This window comes from Lithobates pipiens, unplaced genomic scaffold, assembly GCF_037356315.1.
Source record: "Lithobates pipiens isolate NorthernLeopardFrog02 unplaced genomic scaffold, aLitPip1_a1.2 Scaffold_27, whole genome shotgun sequence".
NCBI lineage: Eukaryota > Metazoa > Chordata > Amphibia > Anura > Ranidae > Lithobates > Lithobates pipiens.
In genome coordinates, this window is record NW_027507788.1 from 141622461 (window position 1) to 141638991 (window position 16531).

Here is a 16531-nt window from a genome sequence, read left to right on the forward strand (position 1 = left end):
ATTTATTGCATCCCCAAAGACAAAAATGTATAAAAACCCAGCAGGCAAATAACATGAAAACTGCAGCCATGGACGGTATGTCCCATCATCATCTGATTGGTAAGCTTATGCATTTCGGGAGACTTGCTCCCTTTCTCAGTTTCCTTCGCTCTGAGGAAGGGAGCAAGTCTCCCAAAACGTGTTAGCTTACCAATGATGGGACATAATGTCCATGGCTGAAGTATTTATGTAATATGTCTAATGTTTTTTATGCATTTGTGAGTATTTGTCTTTTGGGGATGCAATAAATTATTTGGTGGTAATGCACGAGGAGCTTGCGCCCTCTTTTGTGTGTTGTGTTTTTTTTGTTTTGTTTTTTTGCAGTTAACTGAAGATTTGTGGAGGGCTTCACCTGGGGAAGCATTACACACTTTGGCATCCTTTGGAGCATCTTGTATTGAGTGTTTTAGTGTTTTTGTGGATGGAGTGGCACCCCTAAGTCACTGCATTGCAGTTGTCAGCCTGCTTTTTATGCTCTTTTTTTAGTTGGTGGCATGCTGACAACACAGCTGTAATTTCAAGGCAGTGGCTTAGTGTTGTCAGACTGTAACAGGAAGAGCGGTTCATGGCAGGATCTCCAGGTAAGAAATCAAAAAATAGATTTACAAAAAAACTGTTAAAGAAAAAATATATATACATCGAGACCTGTTGCCAAACATGAAAAAAATTAGGTTTAGAGTTTACATATATGTTAAAGGATTAATTTAATCACATATTTTCATCAGCATTTCTATGTACCATGCTGTAAAAAAGGGCAATCTGCAAGTTTCGTTAGGGTGCCATTCTGAATGGATGGCACTGCATGACACTAGTAGTGTAACATGAAAGGTTCCCATTAAGAAATTGTGACTCAATCACAAGAAAATATAGAGGCTGCCATTTCTGGCCCCTTTTTCTGAAAATACCGGTTGATTGGCTGTCATACTGATCCTCTTGCTGCAATAATTTAATTCAATGACCTGAACGAACATGTAGCTATACAGTGTAAGGACTTCAGACTGTCATTAATGATGTATAGACCTGTTCCAGATTCAGCATAACAATCAACTGACAGAAATGGCAACCTCTGTATTTTTACTTTAAATTCGGAATAAAAAGTAGCCAAAATATGCAAAAGCCTGTACACAGGTAGGGGGTTGAAAATGACAAATAATAAGATTCAGGCTTATGGGAATACTTTATGGTAATGCAGTTTTTATTTTTATTTTATTTAAAGTTTAATATTCAGCTTGGCTGTTTGAAGTAGAGTGATTGTGAAAGATGCGGTTTTGAATAAGTATCTAGTTAAGCCCCTTAGCCATCCACAAGAAACTGGAGCCTGCTAGTGAGATCAGAGTAAAAGCAATGCTGCCATCTTGTGTACATTTAGTGGTAATGCAGATCAGATTTTTTACAAATTCTTTTTCTAAAATTTAGATAAGAGATCAGAATTTTTTTTTTATAAATGCTTTAGACGTTAAAAGTGTGTACATTTTCATAATATTTGTGTTAACTTTGCAGAACTGATCCAAGCAAAGAGACTACATGCACTGGATATAACAACTACAAGTTTTCGGCTAATATGGCCAAGACTCCTCTCCAGAGACACAGGGCATTATGTACTGGAATATTCCCCATTAGCCTATCCAAGGCAGAAGATGCAGGAGACATTGCCTGGAGATCAGACAAGCTTGGTTTTAAATAAACTAATCCCAAACACCACCTATCAGGTGACGCTTTACCCTGAATCAAATGTGGATTATGTCAGCCCTCAGTCCGTCCAAGTCTCCACTCTTCATGGCAAGTAGAAAACTGTAATGAAGATTTTCAGGTTTCTAAAAATGCCAAATGCATTTTTGAAAATATTCATTTATTTTTAGTTATCATTTTTATACAGTGCCAAATAAGCGATGCATATGTTTTTTATTGTACATAAATACTTCCCTTTTCATTTCTATATTGTTTAACCCAATCTTGATTCTTTAATTCTGGTTTTGTTGCATTAAATAAACAAGTAGGATCAAAGGACATTATAACGATGGAAAGCAAAAGCAGGCAAGTGCTTAGCAATTTAGCCTTACACATCATAAATACAGTTCTCACCCAAGAACATTTTCTGCATTAAGTTTGTATATTCTCTCCATGTTTGCTTTTGGTTTCCTCTGGGTGTTCCCTTTTTTAGCCACAAACAAGAAACATACCAGGTAAATCTGTGTAAGCCTAATGGCTTATGTTCATGAGCATCTGAGATCTGTCTGCATTTATTTTCCTTATGTTTACACTTGGTAATATTGAGGAATAAAAGCAAAACCTTGACTTTGAGTGCCCATTTAAACCATATGTCTTGGGTACCACTGCCCAATGCAGTCCCAGCAGATAAACAAGCCAGTTTTCCCTGAGTCCTATGTGTTCAGTTCACGCCATTGTGCTACAGTGGTGAAAAAAGTAAGACATGCAGTACTTTTTTCAGTGCAGCATAATGCAATGGAGTACACTGCATCATATGCCACGGTGGTGAATAAAGATAAATGAAATGTGTTTGTAACAATTCAGTATAGTTGAACAAAATGTAAACAGCAGCAGTTATTAATGAGGCACTGGCACCACTCCTTTCACAGCATACGCTGCCTACTGGAGTATAACATGGCCCTAACTGATCACATATTCCAATGTATTCCAACGCTGAACCAATATTGTCCCAACTAAAAATGTGCAACCATGAAGAGAGGACTTGCAATCTCATATCTGCATCTTGCAAACAAAAAACAATGGATGGTCACAGCAGGACAAATCCAACAATGGTCTGGTATTAAAATAATGGCACTAGACAGACCGAAGAAGACAGGTGCAGAAAAAAAAGAAGCATTTAGAAGATGACAGTTTGAAGTCATGGGGTATTCACAAAAAGGGGAATGGCTTACCCTTGACTTGGGCAAGTAATCTCCATAGGCCTATGATCCAAGGAAGGGAGTGGGAGGAAGGGGGAAGGGATCCATTTTCAGACTCTACAGGGTGCCCTCCCTTCAGCACTTATGCATGTACACACGACCGGACTTTCCGGCAGACTAGGTCCGACTGTCTTCCTGACAGACTTTTGGTGGAGTTCCGACGGACTTTACGAATCAACGGACTTGGCCACACACAATCACACCAAAGTCCAATGGATTTGAGCATGATGACGTACGACTGGACTAGAATAAGGCTGTTCGTCGCAAGTAGCCAATAGCTGCCCTAGCATCAGTTTTTGTCCGTCGGACTAGCATACAGACGAGGGGATTTCTCCATAGGAACTGGGTCTGGCGGAGTTCCGGTGGAAAAATTTGAAACATGTTGTATTTCTAAAGTCCGTCAGATTTTTGGACAGCAAAGGTCCAATGGAGCCCACACACGATTGAATTGTCCGGATTCGTTCCGTTGGACCTTTGCTGTCAAAGTCCAGTCGTGTGTAGTGGCATTAGAAAGGCCAGGTTCAGTTTATGCAGACTACCAACCATAGTGGAATCACAAAGAAGAGACTGTAACATGAGAATCACAAGTCCGACAAGCATCCCCAACCTTTGTCATTTGTTTGAAATCCTTTGATGCTGACTTTGGCCCTTACTACTTAGCTAATATCAATTAATATTTGTACACCCAAAGGCAACTTCAATGTTAATTTTAGACCTCTGATGTATAAGTAATAATTATGCATTGCTGGATTTATGAATACAGAATTTTCTTTGCAATTTTAGAATTAACAGAGGAAAGAAAACTAGAAGCTGAAGACATAACAACCACAGGATTTCGGTTGACTTGGTCAAGATTGTCTGGAGATAAAGGAAGCTATGTTTTGGAGTACTCAGTTGTATCTGATCCAAAAACCCGGCTACAGAAGACGAATTTAGGAGATGAGACCAGTGTGGTACTTAGTAATTTATTACCAAACACAACCTACCAGGTGACGCTTAGACCAAGTTCCACAGAAAAATCTGTCCAACCTGAAACAATCTACGCAACCACCCTTCCAGGTGCGCGCCGAATATTTTTTACATACATGTTTTATTACAGTTGTACGCGATACCTTTTAAGAGTTGGCATGCAAAAGGGGTAGTTATAAAAAAATAAAAAAATAAAGTCTATACTCCATAAAAGCTATGATTTCCATACACTGCAGTGATGATATCCAAAAAGCCTGAAAGAGCTGTACTATACTGCATAGAATAAATGTCTTTATAATATGAGGCTATATTTGTTCTGGATGTGCATCTAACCAATGGGCTGTAAAGCAATGATTTGAATGGCTCTGCCCACTGTCCTGAAATGAGGAATAATCTTATTTTTGGGATATATAATGGAATAAGACATATAAATACTGTATAACACCTTCCACATTGAACTCCAGACAGCGTGAGATTGGCTGCACTGGGATCCACTGACCAGAAGCTTTGCTTGGTAAAGAGTATGTTTTAGGTAGCATTACAGGAGTGGGGAGCACAGGGAGAACCTTAGTATGGTAATGATCATTCATAGTGCAGCAACCTGAAGGGCAGGAGGTGACACAGGAAGATTGCTATTAGTGGTACCATCCTAACCCTCACTATATAGTGTGGCGGGAGTTTGTATATCACATGAGCATGCTCTACAGAATTATTAACTCTTTTGTTAAAGCCCAACTCCAAAAACTTTAAAATGATCCCTTGTGGTGGGGCTGTGCCCTCGCTGCAAGGATAAATGGGTCATTTTGTTTAGGGGAGAGGCAAAGCAGTTTCACTGATTCTCCAGTCCCCTGACAGATGTGTCCCACAGTGTGGCCGTGGACTGCCCCTCGGCTTCATCACATCCAATAGAGGGCTTATGTGTCAGGCATTGGTCTTGGTGACATAAGGACCTTGGACTGCTGGAGCATGGGGGTGAAAACTCTGCAGAGGACTGACCTAGCAGACTGGAGGATCAGGTAAATAAATCATTTTTGTGTTCTCTAGACATAAACTAGCAATGAACCATTGCAATGCAGGTGCAGCCCCACTGCAAGGGATAGCTTTAAAGTGGTTGTAAACCCTCAGATATACCCAGTGAAGTGAACAGCCTCAGATGATGCACAGAGATTAAACAAATCCTCCTACATAAGTTTTACTTGTATACCTGCTGTTTTCCCCTTTCTACACCCTTTGAAATTAAGATTGCGTTTAAAAATATTTTTTCCTCTCAGCAGTACATAAGGGTGGGTGGGGAGACTGAACTTACACTGTGTGAGAGCTGATTGGTGGAAAGGGAATACCCCCCCCCCCCCCCCCCCCACATAAGCAGAGGAATGAAGGAACATGCAGAGGTGTTTGCTAAATAGACGAGCTCAGTGCTTATCTCCTTCTAAGCACCCTCCCTGACACAAATTTTTAGCTCATGTTATGTCATTTATTGGAGAACGTGTCAGAAGTGACCCATGCTGATGCAGAGAGCTTCAGACTGTCAATACCAGCTTTCTGCTCTTCTCCCTCCTCACTCACTGAAGTGCTGGGCTGTGGAGGGGGTGGAGCGGCCGTCTTAGGCTCTCAGCGGCTCACTAAGAGGCTGAGCCGGGTGCCTGGAATGACATTGGTGACGTTCTGCTGACCGCAAAACCCTGCAGCGGCTAGTGAAGATGGCAGAAAATTGGTGTCTCTCTCCCCTCCATCCTGGACATTTTCCATACACGATGCTCCGGCAAAGCTATCAGTATTGTGAGGGATCCTACCCATCCCTCCCACAGTCTTTCAGCTCTTGCCATCAGGTAGAAGGTACCGGAGTATCAAAACTAGGACTGTGAGACTGCTCAACAGTTTTTTTTCCCCCAGGCTGTGAGAGCCTCAACTCCAATCCACTTTGAAACCTCTTCTACAACCTATAAATTGTAACTAGGAACGTCTCATCACGCCCCCCCCCCCCCCCCCTTTTATTCTTTAATACTGAACTAGACACTTTTATAAAAACTTGCTGCTACAAAGACTTGTGGAAACATATAGTATATGTACAGTTATGTAGTTTCCAGGTGTGTATAGGTTTTCTTTTATTGGTGTTTTTTATTTTCTGTATATTTATTTATAATTATGTTTAATTTGTATGTAGCACCGTGGTCCTGTGAGATACGACATTTCGTTCTACTGTATGTTCTTACGTGTAGTAGAAAGACAATAAAGTTTGACTTGACTTGACTTGTCAGCAGAAAGCTGATTATAGTCCACTCTCTGCTGAAAACTGGTCACAGGAGTGCAAAATGAATTGCACTCCTGTGAGCCATAGGAGAAGTGCAGCCAAACCAGCTCTGGCTATACTTCTCCTTTTAATGTTTTTTCAGAGTTGGGCTTTAACAATTTTAATAACTATGTTGTCTAATGCCACGTACACACGATCAGACTTTCTGGCGGACAAACCGCCGTAAAGTCCGCCTGCCCACACATGCGTAGGTCCGCCGGACTATCCGCCGTACTTTTCAAATGAACAGACTTGCCCACACACACGGAGGAAAGTCCATTCATTTTGAGCGCAGTTCATCTGTGAAAAAAATGTAAATAAAACGCAACACACAAGGGTTAAAAATAGTTTATTGTACAGCTCCGGGGGTCTTCTTCCGTCTTGGGGGGTCTTCTCGCCGGACTCCTCCGCTATCTTCTGCTCTTTTGCTAGCTCTTTTACTAGCGGAGGAGCCCGGCTTTCTTCTTCGCCGCCGTCCGGGGGTCTTGTCCCCCTCTTCGGTTCTTCTTGCCGGCCCTCCGCGCCGCCTTCTAGCTCTTTTACAAGCAGTGGCCCGGTCTTCTATCGCCGCTGTCGCATCCTCTGGGACTGTGACATCATAATGGGCGAGGACATCACCCAGCGATGTCCCTATATAAGTCACCGCATGCCGCGTCCCTGTCATTGTCGCCAGAGACAGCGACGAGTCAACAGCTCAAGAAGAGAAGAACAGAAGGCGGCGTAGACAACGGCAATAGAAGACCGGGCCACCGCTTGTAAAAGAGCTAGAAGAAGGCGTGGAGGCCCGGCAAGAAGAACCAAACAGGGGGACAAGACCCCCAAAGTCGGAAGAAGACCCCCGGATGGCGGCGAAGAAGACCCCCCCCCAAGACGGAAGAAGACCCCTGGAGCTGTGCAATAAACTATTTTTAACCCTTGTGTGTTGTGTTTTATTTAAAAAATTTTCACAGGTGAATGGGTAGGGGTACATTGTACCCCATACTCATTCACATAGGATGAGGGGCCGGTATCCGGGGGCCCCCTTATTAAAGGGGCTCCCGGATTCTGATAAGCCCCCCGCAGACCCCGACAACCAGTGGCCAGGGTTGTCGGGAAGAGGCCCTTGTCCTCATCAACATGGGGACAAGGTGCTTTGGGGTGGGGGGGGGGGCCGCAGGGCCCCCCCTTCCCCAAAGCTCCCCCCATGTTGAGGACACGCGGCCTGGTACGGCTCAGGAGGGGGGGCGCTCGCTCGTCCCCACCCCCTCTCCTGACCGGCCGGGTAGCGTGCTCGGATAAGGGTCTGATATGGACCTGGGGGGGGACCCCCACGCTGTTTTTTCGGCATAGGGCTTCCTCTTTAAGGCCATACCAGGTGACGGGGCCAGCGACGCTTCCTTTCCTCCGTGCGGGAAAAGTCAGTTCATTTCAAATGTACGGCGGACTAGCACACACACGGCCATATTGTCTGCCGGACTGCGAGTCCAGTACAAATTTTGGTGCAAAACTGCTTTCTAAGTCCGCCGGACTTTTGGGTAAAAAAGTCCGCTGGAGCCCACACACGGGCGGATTGACTTTTCCACCGGATTGTTTGATCGTGTGTACGCGGCATAAATATACTTTCAATAGATGGTGCTGCGCTCTAAGTGATAATAAACAAATATATAAGTGCTAAGTGACTACTGTAAAGTGCAAAATATTCAGAATAATAAACTCCAAAAAAAATTGATGATAAAAATGTACATCAACAAAGCACAATGTAAACAACATACAGTCTAAAGTGCAAAGTACTCAGAATATGGGTGATAACTTTTAATGTGCAGTGAAAGTATAAATAGTGCAAGAGGATAGCATCTGAAAAAGTGCTGTCCCAAGTGCTGGTGCCAAAGTGTAAATCTTCAGATAATTTCTGGTGAATAAAGTGCAGGAAGCAGAGTTCTGCTTTCCGACTAACATGCTGTGTTAATGTGATAGTATAAATAAACCGTGTTTTCCTTCAGTGTGATCACACCTCAGGGTGAAATGGCTCCTTGCCTTACTGCTGTAAGGTTACAGTGTAAACTAGCCAATGGGGTCCGGGGTACTGTAATAGGCCACCCTAAAGATATCCTATAGATGGCAATGTGGTGTCCTGGTAGGTGCTTCTTATTGGGATATGTGGCTGGTGGAAATCCTCCCAAATGGACACGTCAAATAATATAAAAAGAAAAAATAGAGGATCCCAGTGGTGAAGTATGTAACACTAGATGTTTGTTTAAATAACAGCCAAGATGTGGTACTCACGTAAAAGCAGGTAAAAACGAACAAAACAAAAATGAGCAGCGGAGCTCACAGCCTGACGTCACTTCCGGTGCCCATGTATTCCGGATTGGAATACACAGGCACCGGTAGTGACCTCAGGCTGTGAGTTCACTGCTTATTTTTGTTTTGTTTGTTTTTACCTGCTTTTATGTGAGTACCACATCTTGGCTGTCATTTAAATAAACATCTAGTGTTTCATACTTCACCATTGGGATTCCCTGTTTTTTCTTTCTATATTATTTGACGTGTCTATTTGGGAGGATTTCCACAGGAGACACATCCTGGTAGGTGCTTCTTATTGGGATATCACATTGCCATCTATAGGATATCCTTAAGGTGACCAATTACAGTACCCTGGACCACCATTGGTCCGGGGTTCTTGAGATCTTTCTTTTTCAACGTGTTCATGTTCTTTTGGGAACGTCTACTAATGCCGTGATAGACTTTAATAATGTCTGTCTTTGTATGTCCATCTTTCAGATCTGATCCGTTCAAGAAATCTGCAAGTTCTGAATGTAACAATGTCAAGTTTTAATGTAACTTGGTCAAAGCTACTGGGTGATACTGGACGTTACGTTTTGGATTACGCACCGGTATCTGATCCAAGGAGGAAGTTACGGAAAATGCTTTATGGGGATCAGACTACTATAGTGGTCAGCAACCTAATACCAGAGACCACATATCAGATCACATTCAGCCCTGAGTCCAGTTTGTCATATATGCAGTCACAGACTATGCAGGTCACCACCCTCCCAAGTAAGATCATCTTAAAAAAAAGGGTAATTTTAGGAAGCAATTGTTTTAAGTTACTTTGTAGTGTTTCCTTTCAATTAATGACATGAATTCAAATTTTTTCATGCTTGCTGTACTTTTTTTTTTTTTTTTCAATCTGAATCTATTTTCCGCAATATTCTGTTTTCACAAAAGATGCCCTATGTCTGAATAATGCTGGGCAAGAGGACTGAGGACATTCTTACTGTACATGCAGAGCATCATGGACAGCTTTCCCATGTGATCAGCTGTTTACAAACGATAAATACCTAAGAGTAATATGAGGTTATATAAGCCATATTGATAATTAAATATACATGCTGTTCTTTCTGCCAATTAGTGAAATAAAAGTCTATCAGATGTTATAGCCAACTGATTTTATCAGCAGGTTCTTCAGCAAAGATGCTAATTGCACACCATGGTATGTACATTAAACCACTAGGGGTAGACCTACAAATCTGTTCATGGCATGGGAATCTACAGAGTTTTCTAATTGATGCACAGCTAGTACAGTTTGTATCTAAATATTTCTTTACCTACTCAATATTAATGCATATCATAATTTTCACAGATCTGAACAAGGCAAGAAATTTGAAGGTTTTGAATGTAACATCAACAGGTTTTCTCCTGACTTGGGTAGCACTGCCAGGGGACACAGGGAGTTATACTGTGAATTATGTGCCTATTTCTAAACCCGGAGTGATATCACAGATGTTTGTACACAGAGAGACCAGTGCAGTGATCAGAGACCTATCTCCCAATACCTCCTATGAAGTCACATTTATCCCTCTGTCCAATGTGCAGTTTAGCCAATCACAGAATCTCCAGGTCTCCACTCTTCCAGGTGAGATAAGTTAATCCTAGATGAAATTGTGTGCTGTTTTTTAATAGAAATAGCCTATGTTACATTTACAATAGCAAGGTGACTGCCAGGCATGAGTTGCCTCATTTACAATACATTTTTTAATATCGTTCAGCTTCGAGTGAACTATACATCAAATCTGTTTATTTTTATTTTATTGTATTATTTTAAGGACTCTGGCCATATGTTAGATATGAAAGAAAAGTTAAATTGCGCAATCTGAATGGGTTAATCAAACAAGTGTTCAAATGAGTCTCCGGAATGCAAACTTCGAAAGGAAATTTGCATTCCGGAGACTCGTTTAAACACTTGTTTGACTAACCCATTCAGTTTGCGCAATTGAAGTTTTCTTTCATTTATATTTAAATCTTGTATTCAGGTTTTTTAATTGCAGCGTCTGTTTTGCTTTTTCACTTCACTTTCACATACCTGATAGCGCAGAATTTTCCCCATGTAACACATATGTTAGATATACTCTCCAATTTCACCTGGCAAAAACAGTATAGATGGCTTTTATTAGATGTAACAGCTTTATATACTCCCATTAAGCATGAGTTTGTGCTAGCAGCTATACAACATTTTCTATGTAAAGATCAATTGTTCCATCACCAAAAAGTTCAGTTCCTATGTGATAGTATTGAATTTACCTTAACCCACAACAATTTTTCATGTTTGAGTAAACACCACAGGCAAATACAGGGGACCGCTATGGGAGCCAGTTTGGCACCTAGTTATGCCAAATTATTTATGGGCTATTGGGAGCATCTTAACATCTGGTCACATAACCCAAATGGTGCGAACCTGATCCTATATGCCAGGTATGTTGACGATATTCTTATCATTTGGGATGGCACGGATGATCAGCTAGAAAGGTTTCTGCATCATTGTCAGAACAACCAGTATGGTATTTTGTTTTACCCATGTCCTGGAGTCATAGTCTAATCGTTTTTGGATTTGGAGCTCAAGTCTGAGCCAGATGGTTCCATTCTTTCCAAGGCCCAGTGTGAGTAATTCCTATCTATGCACCAATAGCAATCGCCACCCGCACTGGATTAAGAATGTGCCTTTTGGACAATTTTGTAGGTTGAAACATACTTGTACTCTCAAACAAGATTGTATTGAACAGAGAACCATCCTTAAAAGGAAATTTAAAGGCAAAGGCTACAATAATTCTCACATAGAGGAGGCATATAATAAATAATTGCTCCTATATGGGAGTGGAGTCATTTCAAAAGCAGAGGCCAGTGATATCACAGTAAATGATCCCTGCAAAGAGAATCATATTCAGGATAGCAATAAGGCCTGGCATATGCAGCAGATTCTACAGAAGTACTAGGATATCCTTAAAAAGGATCAAGTTCTTGGGAATCTGATCCCTGATAGGCCCAGCTTTATTTACAGAAACCCCTGTGATCTGAGAAGTCTAGTTGCCCCTAGTAGGATATTGTTGCCTAAAAAAATCGTCCAATAATCAATTCAATGAATAGTCTTCTTTTTGCAACCAAAAAGGCAATTTTAGCTGTGGAGTTAGAAACTGTGGCACATGCTGTTTCATGTGGCACCATGAGGTCTTGGGAACTGATGGTAGGCCACATTTGATCAGTTTATCAATCGTGGCACCCCTTTTGTTTATGGGATCCTGTGCCCATGTTGCCAGCTTTGTGTTGGTCAGATAACACATCCACTTAGGGTCCATATTGGGGAACACAAATGCAGTATCCTGAATGAGAGGTGCAAGTACTCTGACCCACGTCATTTTAACCACTTCCAGACCGGCTCACACCAATATACATCAGCATTTTGAAGAGGGATATCATTGTTATAGCAGCAGCTAGCTACCATAACCCTGATATCCTCTTCAGTGAGTGGTCAGGTTTCTGATAAAAGTGGTCTCTGTGGATTCGCCACAAGATCACTTTTATCAGCAGATGGAGAGGGGCCTCCCACTGCTCTTTGATGCCCTCCGCTGCTTACTAGACCTGTCAATATAGCGGAGGCAATCGGGTCTGCTCCCTGTCTTAGTATGGAGACGAGTGAGGGGAAGATGGCCCCCACCCATCTTCATACCATTGCAAGGCGGAAGCGACATCAAAATGTCACTTCCACCCATAGCTCTTAAAGAGCCTTTTTTTTTTTTTTTTTTTAATGACATTTAATTTTTCTTTTTTTTTTACCCCAGATCTCATATTTAAGAGGTCCTGTCCTGCTTTTTTTTCTATTACAAGGTATGTTTACATTTCTTGTAATAGGAATAAAAGTGGCCCATTTATTTTACTTTTAGTTTTTTATTTTGACAGTTTAAAAAAAAAAACTGGAATTTTTTTTTTTTAAACACACCCCTGTCCCGCCAAGCTCACGTGCAGAAGCGAATGCATGTGTGAGCAATGCCCACATATGAAAACGGTGTTCAAACCACACATTTGAGTATTTGGTATCAAAGCCATTTCTGAGGACCTTGATAGGGGAAGGAGATACCAAATGCTCTGCAAACAAGAACGTGTTTGGGTATTCACCCATGGTTAAATGAACATCTGGAAGTACAAAATTTGGTACATTAACAAATGTCTTTCTGGGACGCTGGGTCACTACACCCATTGGGTCGCTCCCTATCCATACCAGTGTTCTTCACCCCCCCCCCCCTTTTTTTAGGAAATCAGATAAAATGAATTGCAAATATAAATATACATAGTATAGCAAGCTAGAAAGTCCATATGTGATTAATCCCAACACTCAATAGATGGGTGGCCACTCATCAGAAAATTATGACCCCTTTTTACAGGAAGGTCAAACAGCACTTCTGGAATACCAATTGATTCCACTGACAGCACAGTTCCACTCCACTGGCCCCTCGAGATGAAACTAGGATGGGAAAATTAATTCCACAAGAGACATAGAGGAAGGTCTCGTAGTGTAGTAAATTTATTAAGGTAAAAAATTACAACAACAAATGGCGATTACATTCACAGGTTACAGTGCCGATCCAGGCACAAGGTGTAATCAGTGTGTGCAAGTCGGATAGTCCATGAAGGATTGTGTGTAGTCCACGTCTCTCCTAAGGCAAAGCCTGAGTGGGATGTAGGATCAGGACCTGGAATAGCGTATCCTCCACTCCGACATATGTTTTGCTGGGTTGACATCTTTAGGAAGTGATGTCACAACGCTCCTAGCTTGATTATAAGTGAATGGGAATTATACTATTGATGGGAGAAGACAAATATATGATGCAAAATCTCCCTCTTGGGGATGCCGACTTGCACACACTGTCCCCACCATACAATGTAAACCAGTCCTAAATCATAATTAGTAGACTAAAAAGCATTTATAAAACTAACATTAACATCGCAAAATGATTAAATAATGCAACCCATCATAGATAAAATCATAACATAAATAAAAGAACAATACAAAATGGCGCCATCTAGTGGCTAAAAAGTGTGTGTGTGTGTGTGTGTGTGTGTGTATATATAATATTTAATATTTAAGCCCCCTAGGCTGTAAAGATTGGAGTCTATATATCCATTGCGTCTCCTGCTGGGACACCTTTTGTCATGTCTGTACCTCTCCAAGGCTGGCGAACTCTGTCAATACCCCAGGCCCCGAGTAGGGAGGGGTCTTTGTTGTGTACCAACCTGAAATGGTTGGACACACTATGATGTTTGAACCCTTTTTTAATATTATCTATATGCTCCCCCACCCTTATAGCCATGGTTCTACCAACATGTTGGAAATTGCAGGGGCACAGCAAAAGGTAAGTGACATATCTTGTGTCACTGGTAATGAACTGATGAATCTCATATTCACTCCCTGTAACCACCGATGGAAAACTGGTAGCCTTCCTGGTTTTATCCCTGGTGATTCTGCATGCTTTGCATCTCTTGCATTTAAAGAATCCTGTGCAATTCAAAAAAGTTAGGGGGTCTCTTGGAAGGCGAATAAAATTTTTGGCTAACATATTGCGCAAACCTGGAGCCCTCCGGTATATAAACTTTGGTTTACTAGGAAGAATCTTTTGTAAAGTAGGATCCTTTCACAATAAAGTCCAATGAGTTTTGATAATCTTTTCAACTTCCTTGTATTGCAGATTGAAGCCCGTTACAAAGGCAAAGTCAAATTGATCTTGTGCTGGAGTTTTATCTTTGGGTTTCAAAAAAGTTGAACGATCATTTTGTTTAACTTGTTCCCTCGTGACTTCCAATTGCCTTATGTTATATCCCTTTTCTACAAACCTGGCGATAAGCATATCAGTCTGAACCATAAAGTCCTCTTCACCTGCACAATCTCTCTTAATTCGAAAGGAATTGGCCTTTCAGAATTTCCCGCACCCAATTAGGGTTTTGGCAACTACGGGTGGTAGACCAGAAAACTGTATACTTGATTGATGCCAAGTGCTGGTAAACCTGATTTGATAATCATTACTAGGGATGAGCCGAACACCCCCCCGGTTCGGTTCGCACCAGAACTTTCGAACGGACCCCAAATTCGAACGAACGTTAGAACCCCATTGAAGTCTATGGAACTCGAACGTTTGAAATGAAAAGTGCTAATTTTAACGGCTAATATGCAAGATACTGTCCTAAAAAGGGTTTGGGGACCTGACTCCTGCCCCAGGGGACATGGGTCAATGCAAAAAAAAGTTTTAAAAACAGCCGTTTTGGCGGGAACACTGATTTTAATGACGATTAAAGTGAAAAAAAAAAGTGAAATATTCCTTTAAATATCGTGCCTGGGGGGTGTCTGTAGTATGCCTGTGAAGTGCCACGTCTTTCCCGTGTTTAGAACAGTCCCTGCACAAAATGGCATTAAACGGAAATAACACCATTTAAAACTGCTTGCGGTTTTAATGTTATATCTGGTTCCTGCAATATGGTTGAAAATCATTGAGAAAAATGGCATGAGTAGCCCTCCCTGCCCATTACCAGCCTATTTGGGTCTTGTACGCATATTAAGGGGAACCCTGTACCCATATTAAAAAAAGGAAATGCGTGTGGCCCCCAGGCCCTATATACTCAGAACAGCAGTATACAGGTGGTGCAAACAAGACAGGGACTGTGTAGGTTTGTTGTGTTAAGTTGAATCTGTTTGTAATTTTCAACTGGTACATTTTTAAAGTGTAGCTCCAGTCAAAAAAAAATTTTTTAAGCTTTTTGGAAAACATAGGGAAGGGTTATCACCCCTGTATAATTTGTTTTGTCGTCCATCTTTTTTCATCTCACTTGCTGTTGTCTCCTTCCGTTTGCAAGTAGGAGATGTTTGTAAGTTGGATGTTTGAAAGTAGGGGCCTGCCCTATATGCTCTGCAGAAATGGCGGAACAAGGTGTTGGTTTTGCCACAACATTGTAAGCCCTCAAAGTGACTCTTGGTGGGCGCTGGAGCGCCCTGCTGTGAACGATTATATCAAGAATTGTAATTACATGCCATTGTTGAACAGTGGTAGAAAAATTGACCTTTGGTGGTTGTGGTCCTCACCGTTACTCTGGGTGGGCACAGGAAGGGGCCCTCCTGTGAAATATTATATCAAGAATTGTAATTACATGTCCCTGTTAAACAGGGGCAGAAAAATTGGGCCTTAGGCACTGGTGCTGGTGCCACCACACTGCAACCTCTGCCATATAATTACAAATTACATTTGTTCTGCCTATGAAGCAATAAAATATTAATTTAAGTGGGAGTTTAATGGTACTGGAGAAAAGAAAGAAGAATGCAATAGGAAAATAATTAGAATGCATAATTTGCTGGATCCATTGGGCTCCCAAAATGTTTTCTCTACCTCTTCATTATTTGACTTAAATACCCACTATCTTTTTCTATTAGGCCTTTTCCCCCTTACTGTGTGAAGCCAGATATACCCACGTAAATCCCCAAACTAGATCCCACATCCCCACTGTTAGGAGTACCACCGACTCAGGGGACCACCAGTCTCCTCCAATCCTCTCTGCTGACGTCCACCTTTTTTTTTACCATAGCCCATCCAATAGGAAGTGGCTACAACAGGCAGGGGTGTGGATTTTATCTCTGAGAGGGGCTTTAAATGAAAAGTATAACATACAGTGGCAGTGCGTCCGTAAAGGGCGCAGGAGCGCTGCCCCCTCTCTTCTGTCACCGCTCTATCACCATAGATAGATTCATGCCTTGCATGAATCTATTTATAGTCCCCGCTGACACCCCCTATTCTGGCCCCTTTTCTGGCGCTGGGCACCTGAATTATGGTGATGTTTTTTTTTTTTTTTGGAAGCACCTGATTAGACCCGTAGACTCTAATAGGCACCCAAAAAGGTGAACAGCGGGTGCAATGCTGTGCGTTTGCTGCTCACTCAATTGTTTGTTAGCAAAGCGAAGGAATTCACTTTGCTAACACTGAACCACCTCTCAGCCAATCAGGTGCTCGGGTCTGTT

General features: G+C 41.8%; 1 protein-coding gene across 4 annotated transcripts in view; it reads left to right on the forward strand.

Annotated features, from left to right (window-relative positions):
- Window positions 1-16531, forward strand: part of VWA1 (von Willebrand factor A domain containing 1) — a 193668-nt gene that overhangs the window by 122438 nt on the left and 54699 nt on the right. For all 4 annotated transcript variants that reach the window (XM_077457579.1, XM_077457580.1, XM_077457578.1 and 1 more), the window contains exons 3-6: window positions 1540-1818; window positions 3750-4025; window positions 8986-9261; window positions 9848-10120. In XM_077457579.1, coding sequence (XP_077313705.1) covers window positions 1540-1818; window positions 3750-4025; window positions 8986-9261; window positions 9848-10120 — 1104 coding nt within the window. The remainder of the gene's footprint in view (window positions 1-1539; window positions 1819-3749; window positions 4026-8985; window positions 9262-9847; window positions 10121-16531) is intronic.